At 41.5% G+C, this 21,116-nt stretch overlaps 1 protein-coding gene across 1 annotated transcript in view; it reads left to right on the forward strand.

Annotated features, from left to right (window-relative positions):
• Nup210l (nucleoporin 210 like) overlaps positions 1–21,116 on the forward strand; it is an 89,695-nt gene that overhangs the window by 13,332 nt on the left and 55,247 nt on the right. Inside the window, exons 6-14 of the mRNA XM_048358094.1 lie at positions 1,737–1,869; positions 5,478–5,636; positions 6,151–6,219; positions 7,211–7,317; positions 9,333–9,473; positions 14,098–14,235; positions 14,660–14,815; positions 18,258–18,456; positions 20,776–20,921. Of these exons, the coding sequence (XP_048214051.1) occupies positions 1,737–1,869; positions 5,478–5,636; positions 6,151–6,219; positions 7,211–7,317; positions 9,333–9,473; positions 14,098–14,235; positions 14,660–14,815; positions 18,258–18,456; positions 20,776–20,921 (1,248 nt within the window). The remainder of the gene's footprint in view (positions 1–1,736; positions 1,870–5,477; positions 5,637–6,150; positions 6,220–7,210; positions 7,318–9,332; positions 9,474–14,097; positions 14,236–14,659; positions 14,816–18,257; positions 18,457–20,775; positions 20,922–21,116) is intronic.

Below are 21,116 nucleotides of genomic sequence, written 5' to 3' on the forward strand. Positions count from 1 at the left end.
CTTGGCTTCTTTTTGCTCAAGGCTAACACTCTACTACTTGAGCTACAGCACCGCTTCTGGCTTTTTGCATGCAAGGCAAGCACTCTACCACTAAGCCATCTTCCCAGCCCTGCAATTTTTTTTTGCCTTAGCCTCCCAAGTGTTAGGATTACGTGTACCTCTTCATCAGCTTCATGAATCTTGCTGAGATAATTTTTGTTTTCAATGGTTTAAAAAGTATATGTGGGGGCTGGGGATATGGCCTAGTGACAAGAGTGCTTGCCCCGTATACATGAGGTCCTGGGTTCAATTCCCCAGCACCACGTATATAGAAAATGGCCAGAAGTGGCGCTGTGACTCAAGTGGCAGAGTGCTAGCCTTGAACAAAAGGAAGCCAGGGACAGTGCTCAGGCCCTGAGTTCAAGCCCCAGGACTGGCCAAAAAAAAAAAAAGTATATGTGGCTGGGCACTAGTGCCTCACGCCTGTAATCCTAGCTACTCAGGAGGCTGAGATCTGAGGATTGTGGTCAGAGCCAGCCCAGGCAGGAAAAGTCTGAAAGACCCTGGCTCTCCAACTAACTACAAAAAAAAAAATGGAAGTAGAGCTGTGGTTCAAGTGGTGGAGTGCTAGCCTTAAGCAAAATTGCACAGGAATAGTACCCAGGCTCTGAGTTCAAGCTCCAATATGGGGCTCTTCTAATAGAAGAAATAGGTAAGGGCTGGGAATATGGCTAAGTGGTAGAGTACTTGCCTAGCATGCATAAAGCCCTGGGTTTGATTCCTTAGTACCACATAAACAGAAAAAGCTGGAATGGGTGCTGGGCTCAAGTGGTAGAGTGCTAGCCTTGAGCCCTGAGTTCAAGCCCCATGATTGGCAAAGACGGGGAGGGGAAGAGAGAGGTAAATATAAAGGCAAATATCATGAAATAGGGAAAGGTGATTCTTGACTATGCCACAGAAAATCTTAGTCAATTTCCAATCAATTGACATGCTAGAGTAAGCTATTTTCTATTCTTGATTGTTATGAAGACATACCCAAATCCAATTGTTGAGTTATTCACAAGTTCCTAGACACTTGTATATGAGCCACCTGAATTAAATACTTACCAAAAGAAAACACAAAAAGTGCTCCTTAAAAAAAAAAAGTGCTCGAGGCTGGGAATATGGCCTAGTGGTAAAGTGCTCGCCTCATATACATGAAGCCCTGAGTTCGATTCCTCAGCACCACATATATAGAAAAAGCCACAAGTGGTGCTGTGGCTCAAGTGGTAGAGTGCTAGCTAGCCTTGAGCAAAAAGAAGCCAGGGACAGTGCTCAGGCCTGAATCCACGTCCCAGGACTGGCAACAAAAACAAAACAAATAATCAACAAAAAAGTGCTCTTTCTAAACCTATTTATACCAGTTATACTTGTAAGTATAAATGCATTAAAAATGGAACTGGGGGGTCGATTCAGTAATAGAGTGCATTCTCCGCACCACAAAGCTAGAATCTTAGCTACTCAGAATCTGGAGGACCATAGTTTAAAGCAAAAACGTTCACCAAATTACATCTTCAAAATAGCCCCCCAAAAAAGGAGAGAGCTGGCAAATGACTCAAGTGGTAGAGCACTAGCTTAACAAGCATAAGTCCTGCAAGTGTCAGACCCTGAGTTCAAAACCCTGTACTGTAAAAAAAAAAAAAAAAGGAAGCTATTTATAAAGGCAGCCTTAAAGATTTTATCTATGGAAACTTTGACTTTTTCCCTCCCTGTTTTAGAACGTGGCAGCAGCATCGATTCGTCTGCTGGTTTTGGAGAATATATTTCTTATACCATCCCATGATATTTATCTTTTAGTAGGAGCATATATTAAGTATCAAGTTGCAAAAATGGTCCAGGGAAGAATGACAGGTAAGATGATTTGTGTTTTTCTGTGATTCAACTTTTCAAGTCCTTTCTGTTGATAACAAAAGAAGCAAGCCCATTTTTAAAAATTTTTAGCTTTTTGTGATAAAATACTTTTTTGTTTTGTTTTTGTTGGTAGTGGGGCTTGAACTCTGTCTGGGCCTTGGCACTGTCCCTGAGCTCTTCCAGCTCAAGGCTAGCACTCTACCACTTGAACCATAGCACCACTTTAAAATACTTACTTTTTAAAAATTAGCTTATATTAGTTCTACAGGAGGTTTCATTGTTACATTTCCAATGTATCCCAAACAATCTCACTCTCTCTTAACATTCTCCTTTCCTTTTCTCCCAACTCCCACAACCATTTTAGTAGGTTTTGCTATTCTATTTTCATAGGTACAAGCAATCTATTTCAAACATTTCCAACCTCCTTCATCCTCCTTGTTAGCTCACTCACACTAATCTCCCCCCCCCACACACAAAAAGGCTACTTCTCTTTCCCTGCCCCTCCATCTTCCTGTTGTTCAATGTTTTTGTTTGTTTGTTTGTTTGTTTTTTTGCCTGTCCTGGGCCTTGGACTCAGGGCCTGAGCACTGTCCCTGGCTTCTTTTTGCTCAAGGCTAGCACTCTGCCACTTGAGCCACAGCGCCACTTCTGGCCATTTTCTATATATGTGGTGCTGGGGAATCAACCCTGGGCTTCATGTATACAAGGCAAGTACTCTTGCCACGAGGCCATATTCCCAGCCCTGTTCAATGGTTTTCATTGAGTTTATTTACACTTTTCTTTTTTGCCTTTTTAAAAAATTAGTCTTCTTTTTCTTCATGTTGTTTTCATATATACTTGAAATGTATTTCAAATTTATTCACTTTTTCCTTTATCCATTTATCTCCTAAGTAGTGCCTTATTTATATTCATGTTCTGTGTTTATCTACATATCTAATTATATATATGAATATATACATATATAGATATGTACATGTGCTTAAGTAGTTATGTCTTTTTTTTTTGCCAGTCCTGGGGCTTGAACTCAGGGCCTGAGCACTGCCTCTGGCTTCACTCTGCCACTTGAGCCACAGCGCCACTTCTGGCCGTTTTCTATATATGTAGTGCTGAGGAATTGAACCCAGGGCTTCATGTATGCGAGGCAAGCACTTTTGCCACTAGGCCATATTCCTAGCTCAGTAGTTATGTCTTTTACATCTAGCTTCCACATATGAGAAAAAAATATGATACTTGTTTTTCTTTTAAATTTATTTTCTTTAAAAAAATTATTATTTATATTAAGCAGTCATACAGTGTGGTTGCAATTCCATACAGCAGATTATGCATACAGTGTATCTTGATCACTGCTGCTCAATATTTTTTTTCTCAAATTTTTATTATCAAACTGACGTACAGAGATGCTGCTCAATATTTTGTTTTTTGAGTTTGTTTTGTCTCCTTTAATATGATGTTCTCCAACTCATTCATTTTCCTGAAAATTATGTGATCTTATTTTACTTAATGGTTACATAATATTTCATTGTATAAATGTATATATACATGCATATATATTTGATATAGTCTATTTGATATTAACTATTAGATAAAGTCCCATTTGTTAATTGTTGCTCGGATCCTCTGGGCAACTAAAGTCTTTTTCAGAAAAAAATTTTACCTGAGCCCATAACTTCCAGAGTTTTTCCTGCATTTTTTTCTGCTCTGTCTTTGAGCTTTTTGATCCAACTAGAGGGTTTTGTCTTTGTGTTCGTTTGTTTGTTTGTACTGTCCCTAGGCCTTGAACTCAGAGCCTAGGCACTGTCCTTGGCTTCTTTTTGCTCAAGGCTAGCACTCTACCACTTGAACCACAGCACCACTTCTGGCTTTTTCCATATATGTGGTGTTGAGGAATCAAACCTAGGGCTTCATGGGATCCAAGCACTCTACCACTACGCCATATTCCCAGCCCTTAGAATGTCTTATTTCTGAAATCCACCCTCCCATAGCAGATTAGTCCCTGCCTCCTAAATCCCTGTGTGGGTAGTGGTAAGGCTATGGTTTGTATGTTTTCCCCACAGTTGAACTTAGTAATCCCGCACTGGAACTGTCTGATTTCACCTACTGTTATTCTCTTGATTTCTCCACTTCCAATTGAGAGAGCTGGGCACTGGCTCCATACTCCTTGTCACTCTGTTGGTTGCCCCTGGATTAATAAAATACTTCTTGGGGCTGGGGAATATGGCCTAGTGGCAAGAGTGCTTACCTCGTATACATGAGGTGCTGGGTTCAATTCCTCAGCACCACATATATACAGAAAATGGCCAGAAGTGGCACTGTGGCTCAAGTGGCAGAGTGCTAGCCTTGAGCAAAAAGAAGCCAGGGACAGTGCTCAGGCCCTGAGTCCAAGCCCCAGGACTGGCCAAAAATAAAAATAAAAATAAATAAAAATAAAAATAAAATACTTCTTAATTGTTGTACTTTAGCACTGGACAGAGTCCTCATAATTTGGGCAGGTTAATGATGTAGTTACTTTTTTTTCAGAAGTATATATTTTATTTATTCATTTTTATTGAGTGTAAGTAACTTCATATATTTCACAGTACACATTTTAACCTTCACAAAGATGAAAATCATTCTACTCTACAAAGCTTCCAAACTCTAGGGACTTTAACAATAAAACCATTTCTTCCAGATTGTAGTTACTTTTTTTAATGATACTTAGCTTCAGTGTTTATAGTCATTTGCATTTACTATTAAAGCAATAAAAACTTAACCATCTTGGGCTGGGAATGTGGCTTAGCAGTAGAGTTCTTGCCTGGCATGCATGAAACCATGGGTTCGATTCCTCAATACCACATAAACAGAAAAAGTTGGGAGTGGAGCTGTAGTCCAAGTGGTAGAATGCTACCCTTGAGCAAAAGTTCAAGGACAGTGCCCCCAGGCCCTGAGGCCCCAGGACTGGCAAAAAAAAAAAAAAAAAAAAAAAAAAAAAAAAGCTTAATCTTTTTTGTTGTTATTGCCGGTCCTGGGGTTTGGACTCAGGGTTTGAGCACCGTCCCTGGCTTCATTTTGCTCAAGTCTAGCACTCTACCTCTTGAGCCACAGCGCCACTTCCAGCTTTTTCTGTTTATGTGGTCCAGAGGAATAGAACCCAGGGCTTCATGCATGCAAGGCAAGCGCTCTACAGCTAAGCCACATTCCCAGCCCCAAGCTTAACCATCTTTAATGGGAAAAGTTTTACCAGGAGGCCTTGAATATTCATTGCAATGATCTTGGCAAAAGTTGTTTCTGGAGAAACTCAGTTCATTAGCTGAATACTTAATACTCTATCCCAAAAATTCCATTTAGTTTAAAAAATGTACATAGATTCTCTTAACCTCTTCTTAACTAGTGGTGATTCCTCTTGCTATTTAGTGTAATAATTTTAAAGACTGTAGTCCATACCAACCACCACCTCATATAGTATCACCCTCCCAATTGGCTACCTGTGTACATTCATCCTAGTGGGGAAAAAAAAATAGATCATTCTTTGTATGTTTCCCAATCTTCCTCTTTTCATCAAATAGAACACCATTATAAACTGTAGTGGCTGCTGCTATTTATTGTATTTGTATAACTTTCATGTTTTACAGAGGTGAAATTTCCCCTGGAACATTATACACTGGAATTGCAAGACCACAGAGTTGCACATAATGGGTCTCTTTTGGGGAAAGTAGCTACATTGGATGAGAAGACAGCCATGGTGACTGCCCACCAACTGGGCCAAACTAATCTTGTCTTTGTTCACAAAAGTATCCTTTTGTTCAAGTTTATCTGCCAGTTTACACATCCCAGAAAATCCTAAATGTGTTCTTCAGTAACATAATTTATTAACAATGATTATGCCAGGCTGGGAATATGGTTTAATGGAAGAGTGTTTGCCTAGATGCATAAATCCCTGGGTTCGATTCCTCAGGGCCGCATACACAGAAAAAGCCAGAAGTGGTGCTGTGGCTCAAGAGGTAGAGTGCTAGCCCATTGAGCAAAAGAAGCCCATTGTTCGGCATCACATACTAGGCTCCTGTGTAACAATTTTTGTAGAGAAACAATCTGCAGCTAAATGAATTTTAAAAGAACATGATCTTTTTTCTCCCACTCCATTTTCTGAAATTTCAAGAATATTTCTCAGATGTGTGGACATTAAGTTTTGTTTTTTCAAGAGAAATGAAATATTGTTTTATTTGTGCATTATTTTCCTCTTTGGCAGCTCACTTTTCAATATTCATCCAACTCTGGCTCACATGATTTCCTTAAGCAAAAATTAAGATGTCCATATGCGATCCGTATCTGGACTCCCAAATTGCACCATATATGTTGTAGAGCCTGGATTTTTAGGTATTTTCAGAAATTTGAGTAATTTCAATGATTTCACTGAGTGCATTATAAACTGGAGACTTGTTAAGATCCCCACCTTCACTTTAAGACTTAGCTAACTGCAAACTTAAGTAAATATATATATATATATATATATATATTTTTTTTTTTTTTTTTTTTTTTTGCCCGTCCTGGGCCTTGGACTCATGGCCTGAGCACTGTCCCTGGCTTCTTTTTGCTCAAGGCTAGCACTCTGCCACTTGAGCCACAGCGCCCCTTCTGGCCGTTTTCCGTATACATGGTGCTGGGGAATCGAACCTAGGGCTTCATGTATGGGAGGCAAGCTCTCTTGCCACTAGGCCATATTCCCCAGCCCCTTAAGTAAATATTTTAAGAGTGGAATATCTTAAAACAGATTGTAAAACAATATAAAAATGTACATAATACAATCTTTGAGTTAGGGAAAAAAATTCTTAATGTTCTTAGGTCATATGAAACAGAATAACTAAAAAAAAAAAACCTGAAAATTTATTTGATGAGTTATGAATGAGCTCAAGTTGTGGTTTGTTCTTTTCCACATAGATAGGTTTTTTTTTTATATTTGAGCTAAATTAAAGCAAGATTTTTATTTATTTATTTGTTTTTGCTGATCCTGGGGCTTGAACTCATTCCCTGAGCCTTTTTATACTCAAGGCTAGTGCTCTATCACTTAAGCCACAGCCCCGCTTCTAGCTTTTTTTGAGTAGTTGATTGGAGATAAGAGTCTCCTGGACTTTTCTGCCCGGGCTGGCTTCAAAACTTGATCCTAAGATCTCAGCCTCCTGAGTAGCTAGGATTACAGATAAGAACCATCTGCGCCTGGCTTTAAAGCAAAAATTTTGGCACCCTAATTTATTATAGAATTTGAGGTAAGGATTAAAAGACCTGCTTTGGAAACCATCTCCCACCCATCAGTCCATTATAGAAATCTGTTGGCTTCTTCTGATATTTGTGTATCTTGATATGTACATAGGCTTCACCATTTACCCTGGAGACCGATGGAGTCTAGAGGTGGAACAGGTGTATGTCATCACAGTAGAAGTGTTTGACAAAAGCAGCACAAAGGTCTATATTTCAGATGTGAGTCTCCCACTGTTTCGTTTTTTGTGTGTGTATGTGAAGGGTGTATATGTGCACACGCGCACACACCTATGTGTGGTATAGGGCTGGAACTCTGTTCATGGCTGGTGTTCTACCACTTGAACCACACCTCCAGTTCATGAGTCCCTTTTATGTCTCACTAGCTCCTCATGTGAATAGTTCCTTAGAGTGGTCCTTCTGTCTAGAAGGGAAACACTCTCTTCCTTTACCCATGTTTTACCTTTGGAAATGAATGTTACTAGCTTTTAAACTGTTACTAATTCTGTTTGTGGGGAAAACTCCACCAGAAGTGTGGTAAGAATTATAGGAAGGAGGGCTGGGAATATAGCCTAGTGGCAAGAGTGCTTGCCTCCTACACATGAAGCTCTTGGTTCGATTCCCCAGCACCACATATATGGAAAACGGCCAGAAGGGGCGCTATGGCTCAGGTGGCAGAGTGCTGGCCTTGAGCGGGAAGAGGCCAGGGACAGTGCTCAGGCCCTGAGTCCAAAGCCCAGGACTGGCCAAAAAAAAAAGAATTATAGGAAGGAGTTGAAGAGACTCCCAGTGATAACACTTTGGAGGGATCCTCACTCTGCAGATTCACTTCTGAGGTTGCTATCACAGTTTTGTGGTGTGGGAACAGTGTGAATGTCAGGCAGGCAGTGTTATATTCCATTTTTTTCCTGAGAACTATCAATTTATGGAATGCATAAATTGCACTAAACCTCACCTAAGTTTTTTGTTTGTTTGTTTGCCAGTCCTGGGGCTTGGACTCAGGGCCTGAGCACTGTCCCTGGCTTCTTTTTGCTCAAGGCTAGCACTCTACCTCTTGAGCCACAGCACCACTTCTGGCCTTTTCTATATATGTGGTGCTGAGGAATCGAACCTAGGGCTTCATGTATATGAGGCAAGCACTCTTGTCACTAGGCCATATTCCCAGACCCTCACTTAAGTTTTTACTTTATCTATTCCTGATATTTGAGCTTATGGATCTTTCAAAACCTAGTACCTTTTTTTTTTTTTTTTTTTTTGGTGGTGTTTGCGGTACTGATGGTGTTTCCCACTTTCTAGACAGATACTTTACTACTTGAGCTACACTTCTAGCCCTTGTTTGCTTTAGTTATTTTTTTCAGGTAGGATCTCCTGTTTTGCCCATCCTCAAACAATGATCCTTCTACCTACAGCTTCCCTCATAGCTGGGGTTACAGGTAAATGCCACCATACGTAGCTTGTTGATTAAGATGAAGTCTCACTGACTTTTTGCCTAGGCTAATATCAAATCTCCATCTTCCTGATAACTGTCTCCCAAGTGACTGGGATTATAGGTATGAACCACTGTGCCAGCCAGTATTCCATTTTAAAGTTTGAAATTTTTTCTCAGTTTACACTCCTTGAGGAAAACCAAAGGTTTTATTCTTTTTGTTGTTTGTACCAGTTTTGAGGCTTGAACTCAAGGTCTAGGTATTATCCCTAAGCTTTTTTTGCTGTAGGCTAGCACTCTACCACTTGAGCCACAACTCTACTTCTGGCTCTTTTGATGGTTAATTGGAGATAAGAGTCTCATAGCCCTTGGGCTGGGAATGCAGCTTAGTGGTAGAGTGCTTGCCTAGCATGCATGAAGCTCTGGGTTCAATTCCTCAGTACCACATAAACAGAAAAAGCCACAAGACGCACTGTAGCTCAGTTGGTAGAGTGCTAGTCTTGAACACAGAGAGGTTCAGGGACATGTCCAGGCCATGAGTTTAAGCTCCAGGATATGCAAAAAGAAAAAAACAAAAGAGTCTCATAGCCCTTATTGAAGCCTGAGTGGGCTTGGAACTTCAGTCTTCAGATCTCAGCCTCCAAAGTATCAAGGATTACAGGAATGAGCTACCCAGCTCAGGTCCAAAGATTTTACTCTTATTTCTTTATCCCTTCAAGGCATAGCTATAGTTTTATATATGCTTTGGAATAAGATGGCTTTAACAGAAGAACATCCCTTGAGGTTTGTGTTGCTGTTGAACTGATTGCAGAATCTCAGGATTAAGTACAACTTTCTGAAGGAGTACTTTGAAGAGCAAGTAACTACTGTGAATGGATCATACCACGTACTAAAAACCCTGAGAGATGGTGTTGTAGTGATAAATGCATCCCTGACTTCCATCATTCACCAGGTAGGAAATAAAATTATAGTCTTTGCATTCTAAGAAAACTGAAGAGGTATGGCTAACTTGAGCAAGAGTGCTTGCCTTGTATACATGAGGCCCTGGGTTCGATTCCCCAGTACCACATATATAGAAAATGGCCAGAAATGGCACTGTGGCTCAAGTGGCAGAGCAAAAAGAAGCCAGGGACAGTGCTCAGGCCCTGAGTCCAAGGCCCAGGACTGGCAAAAAAGAAAGAAAGAAAGAAAGAAAGAATTGTTGTGCTGGGGGCTGGGAATATGGCCTAGTGGCAAGAGTGCTTGCTTCATATACATGAAGCCCTGGGTTCGATTCCCCAGCACCATGTATACAGTAAAATGGCCAGAAGTGGCGCTGTGGCTCAAGTGGCAGAATGCTAGCCTTGAGCAAAAAGAAGCCAGGGACAGTGCTCAGGGCCTGAGTCCAAGCCCCAGGACTGGCAAAAAAAAAAAAGAAGAAGTAGAAGAAGAAGAATTGTTGTGCTGGGCACAAACTGGGCTCATTCCTGTAATCCTAGCTATTCAGGAGGCTGAGATCTGAGGATAATGATTCAAAGCCAGCCCAGGCAGGAAATTCCATTGAGACTCTTATCTCCAGTTAACTAGAGAAAACTAAAAGTGGCACTGTGGCTCAAAGTGGTAGAGTGCTAGCCTTGAGCAAAAGAGCTCAGGAAAGCACCCAGACCCTGAGTTCAAGCCCTTTAACTGCCCCCCAAAAATTATTGTTGTTGCTATTATTCCTATTATTATTTGAGATGAGGGCTCCCTATGTTGCCTAGGTTTACCTGGAATTCATGGTCCTACTTCAGACTCCCAAGTGTTGGCATGTTGCCACCACAGCCCACCAGGACACTTTATTTCTAAAAATCCAAATGCTGAATATGCTAATGTGTTTAGTCCTGCCCTCAATGTTGAATTGTTACTTATTTACAGGTTTTTATTTGGTTAGGTTTTCTTTTTGGTTTTGTTTTGTTTTCAGTGTTTGGAGTCAGTGTCTCACAGTGTATGTAGCCCAGGCAGGCTTCCAACTTGAGATCCTCCTGCCTTGCCCTTCCTATTGCTGGGATTACAGTATTGCACAACTTGTGCTAGGGTGCTTGGTTAATTTCCTATTTGTTTGTTTATATTGTAAGTGGCATAACTGAGTACCTTTATATATTTTTTCTCCTTTTGGTTAATTTCATATGGTAAAATACCACAAAATGGAGTTATTGAATACAATATGAGAAATCAGTCTATTTTTTAATGCCTATATCTAATTAGAAGGTATCTTTTTAAAAATTTTATTTATGTGGGGCTGGGGATATGGCCTAGTGGCAAGAGTGCTTGCCTCATATACATGAGGCCCTGGGTTCGATTCCCCAGCACCACATATACAGAAAATGGCCAGAAGTGGCGCTGTGGCTCAAGTGGCAGAGTGCTAGCCTTGAGCAAGAAGAAGCCAGGGACAGTGCTCAGGCCCTGAGTCCAAGCCCCAGGACTGGCCGAAAAAAAATTTTTATTTATGTGGTACTAAGGAATCAAATTCAGGGCCTTAAACATGCTAGGCAAATACTCTTAACACTAAGCCACATTCTCAGCCAAGTATTCTGATTTTTATTTTACTTTTTTTCCCCCCAAGTTGTAGGGCTTGAACTCAGGGCCTGGGCCCTGTCCTTGAGCCTCTTTGTATCCAAGGCTAGCGCTCTACCACTTGATCTACATCGCCACTTCCAGTCTTTTGTTTATTGGAGATAAGAGTCTTATGGCGACTTTTCTGCAAGGCGGGCTTCAAACTGAGATCCTCAGATCTCACCTTAGTAACTAGGATTATATAGGCATGAGCCATTGGCACCTGGGGTATCCTGATTTTTATAGCTTGTCAAATGTCCTTCCTTTTCCTCAAACTTCTTTTTCTCTAATGGTCCTTTCCCTCAAAATCCTAAAGTAGCCTTAATTGTCTGCATTCTCTCACAGCTTCTACATTCAGTATATTAAGTGCCTTGTCAATCCTTCTAAATATCTCACAAGTCCCTTTATTTCCTACTGTCTCAACATAGATTCTTCTCACCTCCCTCCCCTTTCTTTTTTTCAATGCGAGGAGTTTAAATTCAGAGCCTGACAAGCACTCTTCCTCTGAGGTATATGCCCAGCCCTTCATATGGATCCTTTATCACAAGCTCATAGCCTGCAGAGTATCTTGGCTTGTAGTCTTGCTTTTTATTTTATGTAACTGTCATTCTTTTTTTTTTTTTTTTTTGGCCAGTCCTGGGGCTTGGACTCAGGGCCTGAGCACTGTCCCTGGCTTCTTTTTGCTCAAGGCTAGCACTCTGCCCCTTGAGCCACAGTGCCACTTCTGGCCGTTTTCTGTATATGTGGTGCTGGGGAATTGAACCCAGGGCCTCATGTATACGAGGCAAATACTCTTGCCACTAGGCCATATCCCCAGTCCCGTAACTGTCATTCTTCTTTCCTTCTTCCTTCTTTCTTCCCCTTTTTTCCTTTTTCTGGGGTGCTGGATATTTTTTTCTTAATTGGAAAATTTAAAAATAAAACCCGCCAAGTGCTGGTGGCTTAACCTGTAATCCTAGCTGCTCAGGAGACTGAGATCTGAGTATCCCAGTTCAAAGTCAGCCTGAGCAGGAAAGTCCCCAAGACTCTCATCTCCAATTAACCAACAAAAATTTACAAGTAAGTCTAGCTCCTGTAGCTCACTCACTACTCAGGAGGCTGAGATCTGAGGATCACAATTCAAAGCCAGCCGGGGTAGAAAAGTCACCCTTGAGACTCTTATCTCCAATTAACCATTCAAAAACCAGTAGTGTTTTGACTCAAAATGCTAGAGCACTAGCCTAGATCAAAAGAGCTCAGGGACAGTGCCAGGCCCTGAGCTAAAGCCATTGACAAACAAAAATAAAAATAAATAAGATTTCTGATTTCAGGGCTGGGAATATAGACTAGTGGCAAGAATGCTTGCCTCGTATACATGAAGCCCTGGGTGGTTCGATTCCCCAGCACCACATATATAGAAAACGGCCAGAAGTGGCACTGTGGCTCAAGTGGCAGAGTGCTAGCCTTGAGCCAAAAGAAGCCAGGAACAGTGTTCATGCCCTGAGTTCAAGGCCCAAAACTGGCAAAAAAAAAAAAAAAAAAAAAAAAAGATTTCTGCTTTCTAGAAAAATGTGACTTAACACACAGTTGGGACAAAGAAGTGGCTGCATCATTTAGACTGTACTTAGGGGGCTGGAAATATGGCCTAGTGGTAGAGTGCTTGCCTAGCATGCATGAAGCTCTGGGTTTGATTCCTCAGCACCACATATATAGAAAATGACCAGAAGTGGCGCTGTGGCTCAAGTGGTAGAGTGCTAGCCTTGAGCAAAAAGAAGCCAGGGCCAGTGCTCAGGCCCCGAGTTCAAGCCCCAGGAGTGGCAAAAAAACAAAAACAAAACAAAACTAGACTGTACTTAGTCTGCTTTGGTTTCTGCCATTCCTTGTTAGTGTATGCCCACCTTAATAAACCATTTTAAGTACCTAATGGTGTACTGTTATACACATTTGAGTCTGTGATGCTTATAAAATTGGCCTTTGACAACTTTTCCAGCCTCGGCATCTTGTCACTCTTCTTTTCTTATGCTTTAGTCATACTGCACTTTCAGTTCCTAGAAAATGCCTTACTCTTTTTGCCTCTAAGTTTTGTTTTCATATGGTTTATTTTTAGAGGGGAATTCTTTTTAAGTTGATGAAAATATTAGAATCTTAGATTATAGTAATGGTTACACAATTCTGAACATACTAAAACCATTGAATTGTGGACTGTAGATGGGAAAGTTTTGTTGCTATGTGAACCTCTAAAAAGATGCTTCAAAAGAAGATGTATGACTGTAGCACTTTGGATATGGGGGAAAAATGAACAAAACCAGGCATAGCAATAAAAATTACCCATAATAAAAAAGCAAGAATAAAAAGCAAGTAAGGGGGCTGGGGATATGGCCTAGTGGCAAGAGTGCTTGCCTCCGATACATGAGGCCCAGGGTTCAATTCCCTAGCACCACATATACAGAAAACGGCCAGAAGCGGCGCTGTGGCTCAAGTGGCAGAGTGCTAGCCTTAAGCAAAAAGAAGCCAGGGACAGTGCTCAGGACCTGAGTCCAAGCCCCAGGACTGGCAAATAAAAAAAGCAAATAAGTGTCATGGGACTAGGGACAACTTTAAGCAACTGAGTAGAAAGCTGTATATCTAGGAATTTTGAGTCCCAAGTACTCATAACAGGTGGAAGCCTGAGGCAGGAAGGTGGAGAATTTGAGACCAACCTGGGCTACATAGCAAGATCCTGTATCATAAAACCAAAATAATAACAAAAAGAAATAGTACTTACAAAATCTACTTTGGGGACTGGGGATATAGCCTAGTGGCAAGAGCACTTGCCTCATATACATGAAGACCTGGGTTCAATTCCCCAGCACCACATATACAGAAAATGGCCAGAAGTGGCGCTGTGACTCAAGTGGCAGAGTGCTAGCCTTGAGCAAAAAGAAGCCAGGGACAGTGCTCAGGCCCTGAGTCCAAGGCCCAGGACTGGCAAAAAAATAAAAAATAAAAATAAATCTACTTTGTTCTTTTTTTCCTTGTTCCTATAGAATAACAGTATTCAGCCTGTAAAACTTCTCATCAAACACCAACAAGAAGTGAAGATTTATTTTCCCATCAAGCTTAAGCCCAGCTGTCTGGCATTTCCTCATCACCCTCAGGAAATGTTATATCGTTACAAAGTACAGGTATAGTGTCCTATAACATCAGAATTCACAAAGAGATAAGTTGGTTTCTCTGATAAATAAATTTACTAATGTTAAATGCTATTTCACTCCAATCTCAATATGGTCAGTCAGTTTTTGGTGATCACTAACTGAATCATGTCCTTGAATACTATCATCTCACAGAATTGGTATCCCCTGCCATATGGCCTTTCCTTGGGAGTTGTATGGGGTCTTGTCAGGTTTCCCTGTATCTTGTATTGACCTTTTGTGATGTTATCATTCCTTAACTGTTATTCTTGCTCATTTAGTTATATGCAATAGCTCCAGTTTCCTAACATGTAGAGATCATTAATGATATAGCTTTAGTTCACCAGTAAAACTTAGCATTTTCACTTAAATTCCATTTTTCTTTTGATAGTAAATATAATGTTGTGCTTTTTCACAGGTAGAAGGTGGTAGTGGGAACTTCACTTGGACTTCTTCTAATGAAACAGTAGCCATGGTAACCACTAAAGGAGTTGTGACTGCAGGTCAGGCCTGGGGGAACAGTACCATTTTGGCCAGAGATGTACAAAATCCATTTCGATATGGGGAAATTAAGGTAAGGTTTCAATGAAACCCTACTACCTCTAAAACATTCCTGTCTAAACTTAAGGGTAGTAACATGTTTGAAAAAATTTCAAGTCCAACTTGGCTGCTTAAAAATGTTACTGAAAGCCAGGTGCCAGTGGCTCACACCTGTAATTTTAGCTACTCAGGAAAGTGAGATCTGAGGATTGTGGTCCAAAGCCAGCCTAGCCAGGAAAGTCCATGCAACTCTTTTTTTTTTTTTTGCCAGTCCTGGGGCTTGGACTCAGGGCCTGAGCACTGTCCTTGGCTTCTTTTTGCTCAAGGCTAGCACTCTGCCACTCAAGTGGCTCAAGCCACAGCGCCACTTCTGGCTGTTTTCTATATATGTGGTGCTGAGGAATCGAACCTAGGGTTTCATGTATATGAGGCAAACACTCTTGCCACTAGGCCATATTCCCAGCCCTCCATGCAACTCTTATTTCCAATTAATCACCAGAAAGAAAGAAGTAGCTCAAATGGTTGGAGTACTAGCCTTGAGCAAAAAAGCTAAGGTACAGCACTCAAGCCCTGAGTTCAAGTCCCAGTACTGGCATTAAAAAAAAAAGAAGATGGCCTGGCAATGTGGCTTAGTGGTAGAGTGTTTGCTAGCATGCACAGTACCACATAGCATCCTCAGTACCACATAAAGAGAAAAAGCCAGAAGTGGTGCTGTGACTCAAGTGGTAAAGTGCAAGCCTTGAGCAAAAGAAACTCAGGGACAGAGCCCAGGCCCTGAGTTCAAGCACAAGGACTGGGGGGAGGGGGGGTGAAGGAAAACAAAAGAAAGAACTAAGGAAGAATGGAAACAGAGAGAGAGAGAGGGAGGAGGGAGGGAGGAAGGAAGGAATGAAGGGAAAAAAGAAGGAAGAAGAAGAAAGAAAGAAAGAAAGAAAGAAAGAAAGAAAGAAAGAAAGAAAGAAAGAAAGAAAGGAAGGAAGGAAGGAAGGGAAAAAAGAAGAAGAAAGAAAGAGAGAGAAAGGAAGATAGGAAGGAAGAAAGGAAGAGAGAGAGAAAGAAAGAAAGAAAGAGAAAGAAAGAAAGAGAAGAGAAAGAAAGAAAGAAAGAAAGAAAGAAAGAAAGAAAGAAAGAAAGAAAGAAAGAAAGAAAGAAAGAAAGAGAGAAAGAAAGAAAGAACCAAGCGTCATTGACTTACTCCTATAATCCTAGATACTCAGAAGGCTGAGATCTGAGGATTGCAGTTCAAAGCCAGCCCTAGTAGGAAACTGTGAGATTCTTATCTCCAATAAACTACTCAGAAAAAGCCAGAAGTGGCGCTGTGACTTAACTGGTAGAGAGCTAGCCTTGAGCAAAAGAAGCTCAAGGACAATGCTCAAGCCCAGAGTTCAAGCCCCAGGACCAGGAAAAAAAAAAACAAAAAAACAAAGAGAGTGAAGAGTAACATGTTTGGTATCCATGTATTTTTTTTTCTGGGGGTGGGTTGAGAGGGTACTATGTAAAATAGTATATAGTAATTCCTCAGTGTCCAAAGGGAATTGGGTTCCAGGACTCTCTTAGATCTGAAAATATGTAGCTGGGGAGCCAGTGGTTCACACCTGTAATCCTGACTACTCAGGAGGCTGAGGTCTGAGAATGAGAATCAAGGTTTGAAACCAGTTCAGGCAGGGAAGCCTATGAGATTTTTTTTTTTTTTTTTTTTTGCCTGAGTACTGTCTCTGGGTCCTTTTTTTCTTTTTTTTTTTTTTTTTAACTCAAGGATAGCACTCTGCCATGTGAGCCACAGCGCCACTTCTAGCTTTTTCTGTATATGTGGTGCTGAGGAATTGGACCCAGGGCTTCATGTATATGAGGCGAGCACTCTTGCCAGTAGGCCATATTCCCAGCCCTATACCTAGTTTAATATACATGTTATGTAAAGACTGCTATGCTGGGCTGGGAATATGGCCTAGTGGCAAGAATGCTTGCCTTGTGTACATGAAGCCCTGGGTTCGATTCCTCAGCACCACATATATAGAAAAGGCCAGAAGAGGTGCTGTGGCTCAAGTGGCAGAGTGCTATCCTTGAGCAAAAAGAAGCCAGGGAACAGTGCTCAGGCCCTGAGTCCAAGCACCAGGACTGGCAAAAAAAAAAAAAAAAAGAACTGCTATGCTGTATTGTTTAGGAATAGTAACAGAAAAGAGTTGTACATATTCAATACAGATGCCATTGTTTGAAATATTTTCAATTTCAGTCAAAAGCATGGTTGCAGATACCATGGGTATGGAGGCCTGATTCTGTATATGTTTGTTTATATGTGTGTGCCTGCGTGTGTATGTGCTTGTACATGTACATGCAGTTACTGTAATTGAATGCAAGGCATCAAGCTCTAATTTGGATTTTTACTCATGGCTGGTGCTCTAGCACTTGAGTCACACCTCCAGTCCAACATTTGCTAGTTAATTAGAGATAATATCTCTTGGACTTTGGTTGAAATCATGATCCTCACATCTCAGCCTCCTGAGTAATTAGAATTACAGGTGTGAGCCACTGGTACCTGGCTACACAAAAGTATTTGTAACTTGTTTGTTGAGACCAGATCTTATAGCATTGCTTGGGCTTGTACTTGAAATCCTTTTGACTTAGTCCTCCCATAAGCTGGTACTATAATCATGCACCATTACTTCCAAGCATCCACCCCCACAGACATTCATACCCACACACATACATACACATACGAACATGTGTTTAACTTTCTTTTCTTTCTTTTTTTTTGGCCAATCCTGGGGCTTGGACTCAGGGCCTGAGCACTGTCCCTGGTTTCTTTTTGCTCAAGGCTAGCACTCTGTCACTTGAGCGACAGCGACACTTCTGGCCATTTTCTATATATGTGGTGCTGGGGAATTGAACCCAGGGCCTCATGTATATGAGGCAAGCAGTCTTGCCACTAGGCCATATCCCCAGCTCTCTTTTCTTTTTTTGGTGCTGGTCCTCCATTTGAACTCAGGGCCTGGATGTTGTCACTGAGCAACTTTTTCTCAAAGCTATCACTCTATCAGGTGAGCTACATCTCTGCTTATGGCTTTTTTGTTTTGTTTTGTTGGTTTAGTGGAGATAAGAGTCTCAATGGACTTTCCTGACCAGGCTGGCTTCAAACCACTGTCTTAAAATCTTAGTCTCCTGAGTAGCTAGAATTACAGGTGTGAGCCACCAGCACCTGGCTATGTTTAATTTTTTTTTTTTTTTTGCCAGTCCTGGGGCTTGAACTTGGCCTGAGCACTGTCCCTGGATTCTTTTTGCTCAAGGCTTGTACTCTACCACTTGAGCCATAGCGCCACTTCTGGCTTTTTTTCTTTATTTAGTGCTTAGGAATCAAACCCAGGACTTCATGTATACTAAGGCAAGCACTCTACCGCTAAGCCACATTCCCAGCCCCTGTATTTAATTTTTTAGGGAATGATTTCTAAGGCTTTTCTAAAAGAGTAATTGTTTTTCTTTAGGTATATGTTCTAAAACTGAACAAAATTGAACTGTTACCATATCACGCTGATGTGGAAATTGGCCATACTATAGAAATCCCTATTGCAATGTATCATATAAATAAGGAGACCAAAGAGACCATTGCATTCACAGACTGCTCTCATTTATCCTTGGATATGAATTCAGATAAGCAAGGAGTCTTTACTTTTTTCAAAGAAGGTAAGACTAGGTACTGTTTATTTGAACTTGAATTAAGAGACAAAACATCAATTTAGACCAACCATCATTTTAGAAACTACTATTCTTTGAGTTCATATTATTCCTTGTTATGGGGTAAGAGATGTTCTAGGGTTTGAGGGAGGGGATTCCCCATCCCTCCAAGAGTCCATCACTCAGAGACAGTCTCAAGCAAAAAGATGGGTTTATTGGGGAAGCAAAAAGTGAAATGACTGGCCAGGAATGCAGCACAGACTCGGGAGCTGAACTGCAACAGTGAAAAGTGGGCTGACCAGCCAGGGACACAGTACAGACTTGGGAGCTAACACTGTGACCCTAAGCAATCCTCAAATTTGGGTTTATAAAGGTAAAAGCGTCGCACAGATGCTTGATGCAGGGGGTAGAGCATGCAACAAAGCAAGTGTGGCACAGATGTAGAAAGTTGACACGGGGGTAGAGCAAATATCAAACAAGGTAAGCAAGCCATTTACAGAAGCAGAATTTTGGGGTCAGGTTTGACCTAATCTACTCCCCCCAACATTTCCTACTATGTTGCCCTAGTCAAGATGGAGTCAGCTATACTCCCTACAACCTGTTTTTTGTTTTCTTTCTAGACAGGGTTTCACTATGTGGGTATGCTGGGCTGGAGCTTGTAGTCATTCTACTTCAGTCTCTGAAGGGCTAGAATTGTCATTGTATTATCAGTGTATACTACTACCACACCAGACTCCCCCCACACCCATCAGTTGTAGGACTTGAACGTAGGCCTTAGGCACTGTCACTGAGCTTTTTTTTGCTAAAGGCTTAGTAGTGTTCTACCACTTTGAGCCAAAGCACCATGTTTCTGGTGGTTAATTGGAGATAAAAGATTCATGGAATTTCCTGCCCAGGCTGGTTTGGAACGGTGATCCTCAGACCTCAGCCTTCTTAGTAGCTAGGATTACAGGCCTGAGCTACCAGTGTCTAGCCATACTTTTTTTTTCTTCAGTACTGAGGATAAAACCTAGCCTTTGGTCATGCTAGAATAGCTCTCTACCACTGAAATACATCCTCATCCAAAAAATTAGATTGAGGTGGCTGAGAATATGGCCTAATGATAGAGTATTTGCCTCACATACATGAAGCCCTGGGTTCAATTCCTCAGCACCACATATATAGAAAAAGCCAGAAGTGGTGCTGTGGCTCAAGTGGTAGAGTGCTAGCCTTGAGCAAAAAGAAGCCAGGAGGGCTGGGGATATAGCCTAGTGGCAAGAGTGCCTGCCTCGGATACACGAGGCCCTAGGTTCGATTCCCCAGCACCACATATACAGAAAACGGCCAGAAGCGGCGCTGTGGCTCAAGTGGCAGAGTGCTAGCCTTGAGCGGGAAGAAGCCAGGGACAGTGCTCAGGCCCTGAGTCCAAGGCCCTGAGTCCAAGGCCCAGGACTGGCCAAAAAAAAAAAAAAGAAGCCAGGAACAGTGTTCAGGTCCTGAGTTCAAGCCCCAGGACTGGCAAAAAAAATTAGATTGATATCAGTCTAATTAGTGAGGTGTGTGTGCGCCATTTCTGAGGATTGAACTCAGGGTCTGGGCACTGTCCCTGAGCTTTTTTGCTGGTGCTGGTGCTCTACCACTTGAGCCACAGCTCCACTTTTAGCTTTTTGATGGTTAATTAGAGAAGTCTATGGACTTGTCTGCCTGTGTTAGCTTCTAACTGAACCCTCATATCTCAGCCTTCTGAGTAGCTACAATTACAGACGAGAGTCACCAGTGCCCAGCTGAGCCTAATGATTATATTAGGATTTTTTTTGTTGTTAGTTTTGCTTTTTTTTACAGTACAGGGGCTTGAATTCAGAGCTTCATACTTGCTTAGCTAGTGTTCTACCACTTGAATCATACCTCCACCTCTTCTTTTTGTTGGTTAATTTGAAGATAGAATCTCATGGACTTTTCTGCTTTGGCTGGTTTTGAACCATTATCCTCTAAGTTTCAGCCTGCTGAATAGCACCTAGCTCAGTGTATTTTTGTTGTATTTGTTAGTTTGTTTTCTGCCAGTCCTGAAGCTTGAACTCAGGGCCTGGGTACTGTTCCTGAGCTTCTTTTGCCCAAGGCTAGCGCTCTACCACTTAAGCCACAGCACCACTTCTGGCTTTTCTGTTTATGTGGTACTGAGGAACCCAGGGCTTTGCTAGGCAAGCAATGGGCCGTTAAGCTACATCCTCATCCTTCAACGTGGTTTTTAATGTATCAAACTTCTATTTCAGTAGCTTAATTTCCTTGACAACTGACTGCTTATTAGCCTGCTGAAATCATGGTGTGTTTGTTGGATTTTTTTATTCAAAGGTATTCAAAGACCTGGACCAAATCACTGTTCCAGTATACACATAGCAGCCAAATCTTTAGGCCATACTCTGGTGACAGTCAGTGTCACTGAAAATGAAGAGTATTTGGAAAGCAGTGCCACAGTGGCTGCTTATGAGCCCCTAAAGGTGAGATATTTCATAAGGCAGTAGCCTTTCTCTTCATGGACGTAACTATGTGCACTTAGGGGCTGCCTAGCTAACTGTGGTATACTAAATCAGTGATGTTACCACTTCTTTTTTGGTGGTACTAAAGGTGAGCCAGCCTCATAAATGCTATTTATTTCTTTTCTTTTCAGGGCTAAGACTGGGATTCTAATGGTA

Source organism: Perognathus longimembris, chromosome 11, assembly GCF_023159225.1.
Source record: "Perognathus longimembris pacificus isolate PPM17 chromosome 11, ASM2315922v1, whole genome shotgun sequence".
NCBI classification, from domain to species: Eukaryota; Metazoa; Chordata; class Mammalia; order Rodentia; family Heteromyidae; genus Perognathus; species Perognathus longimembris.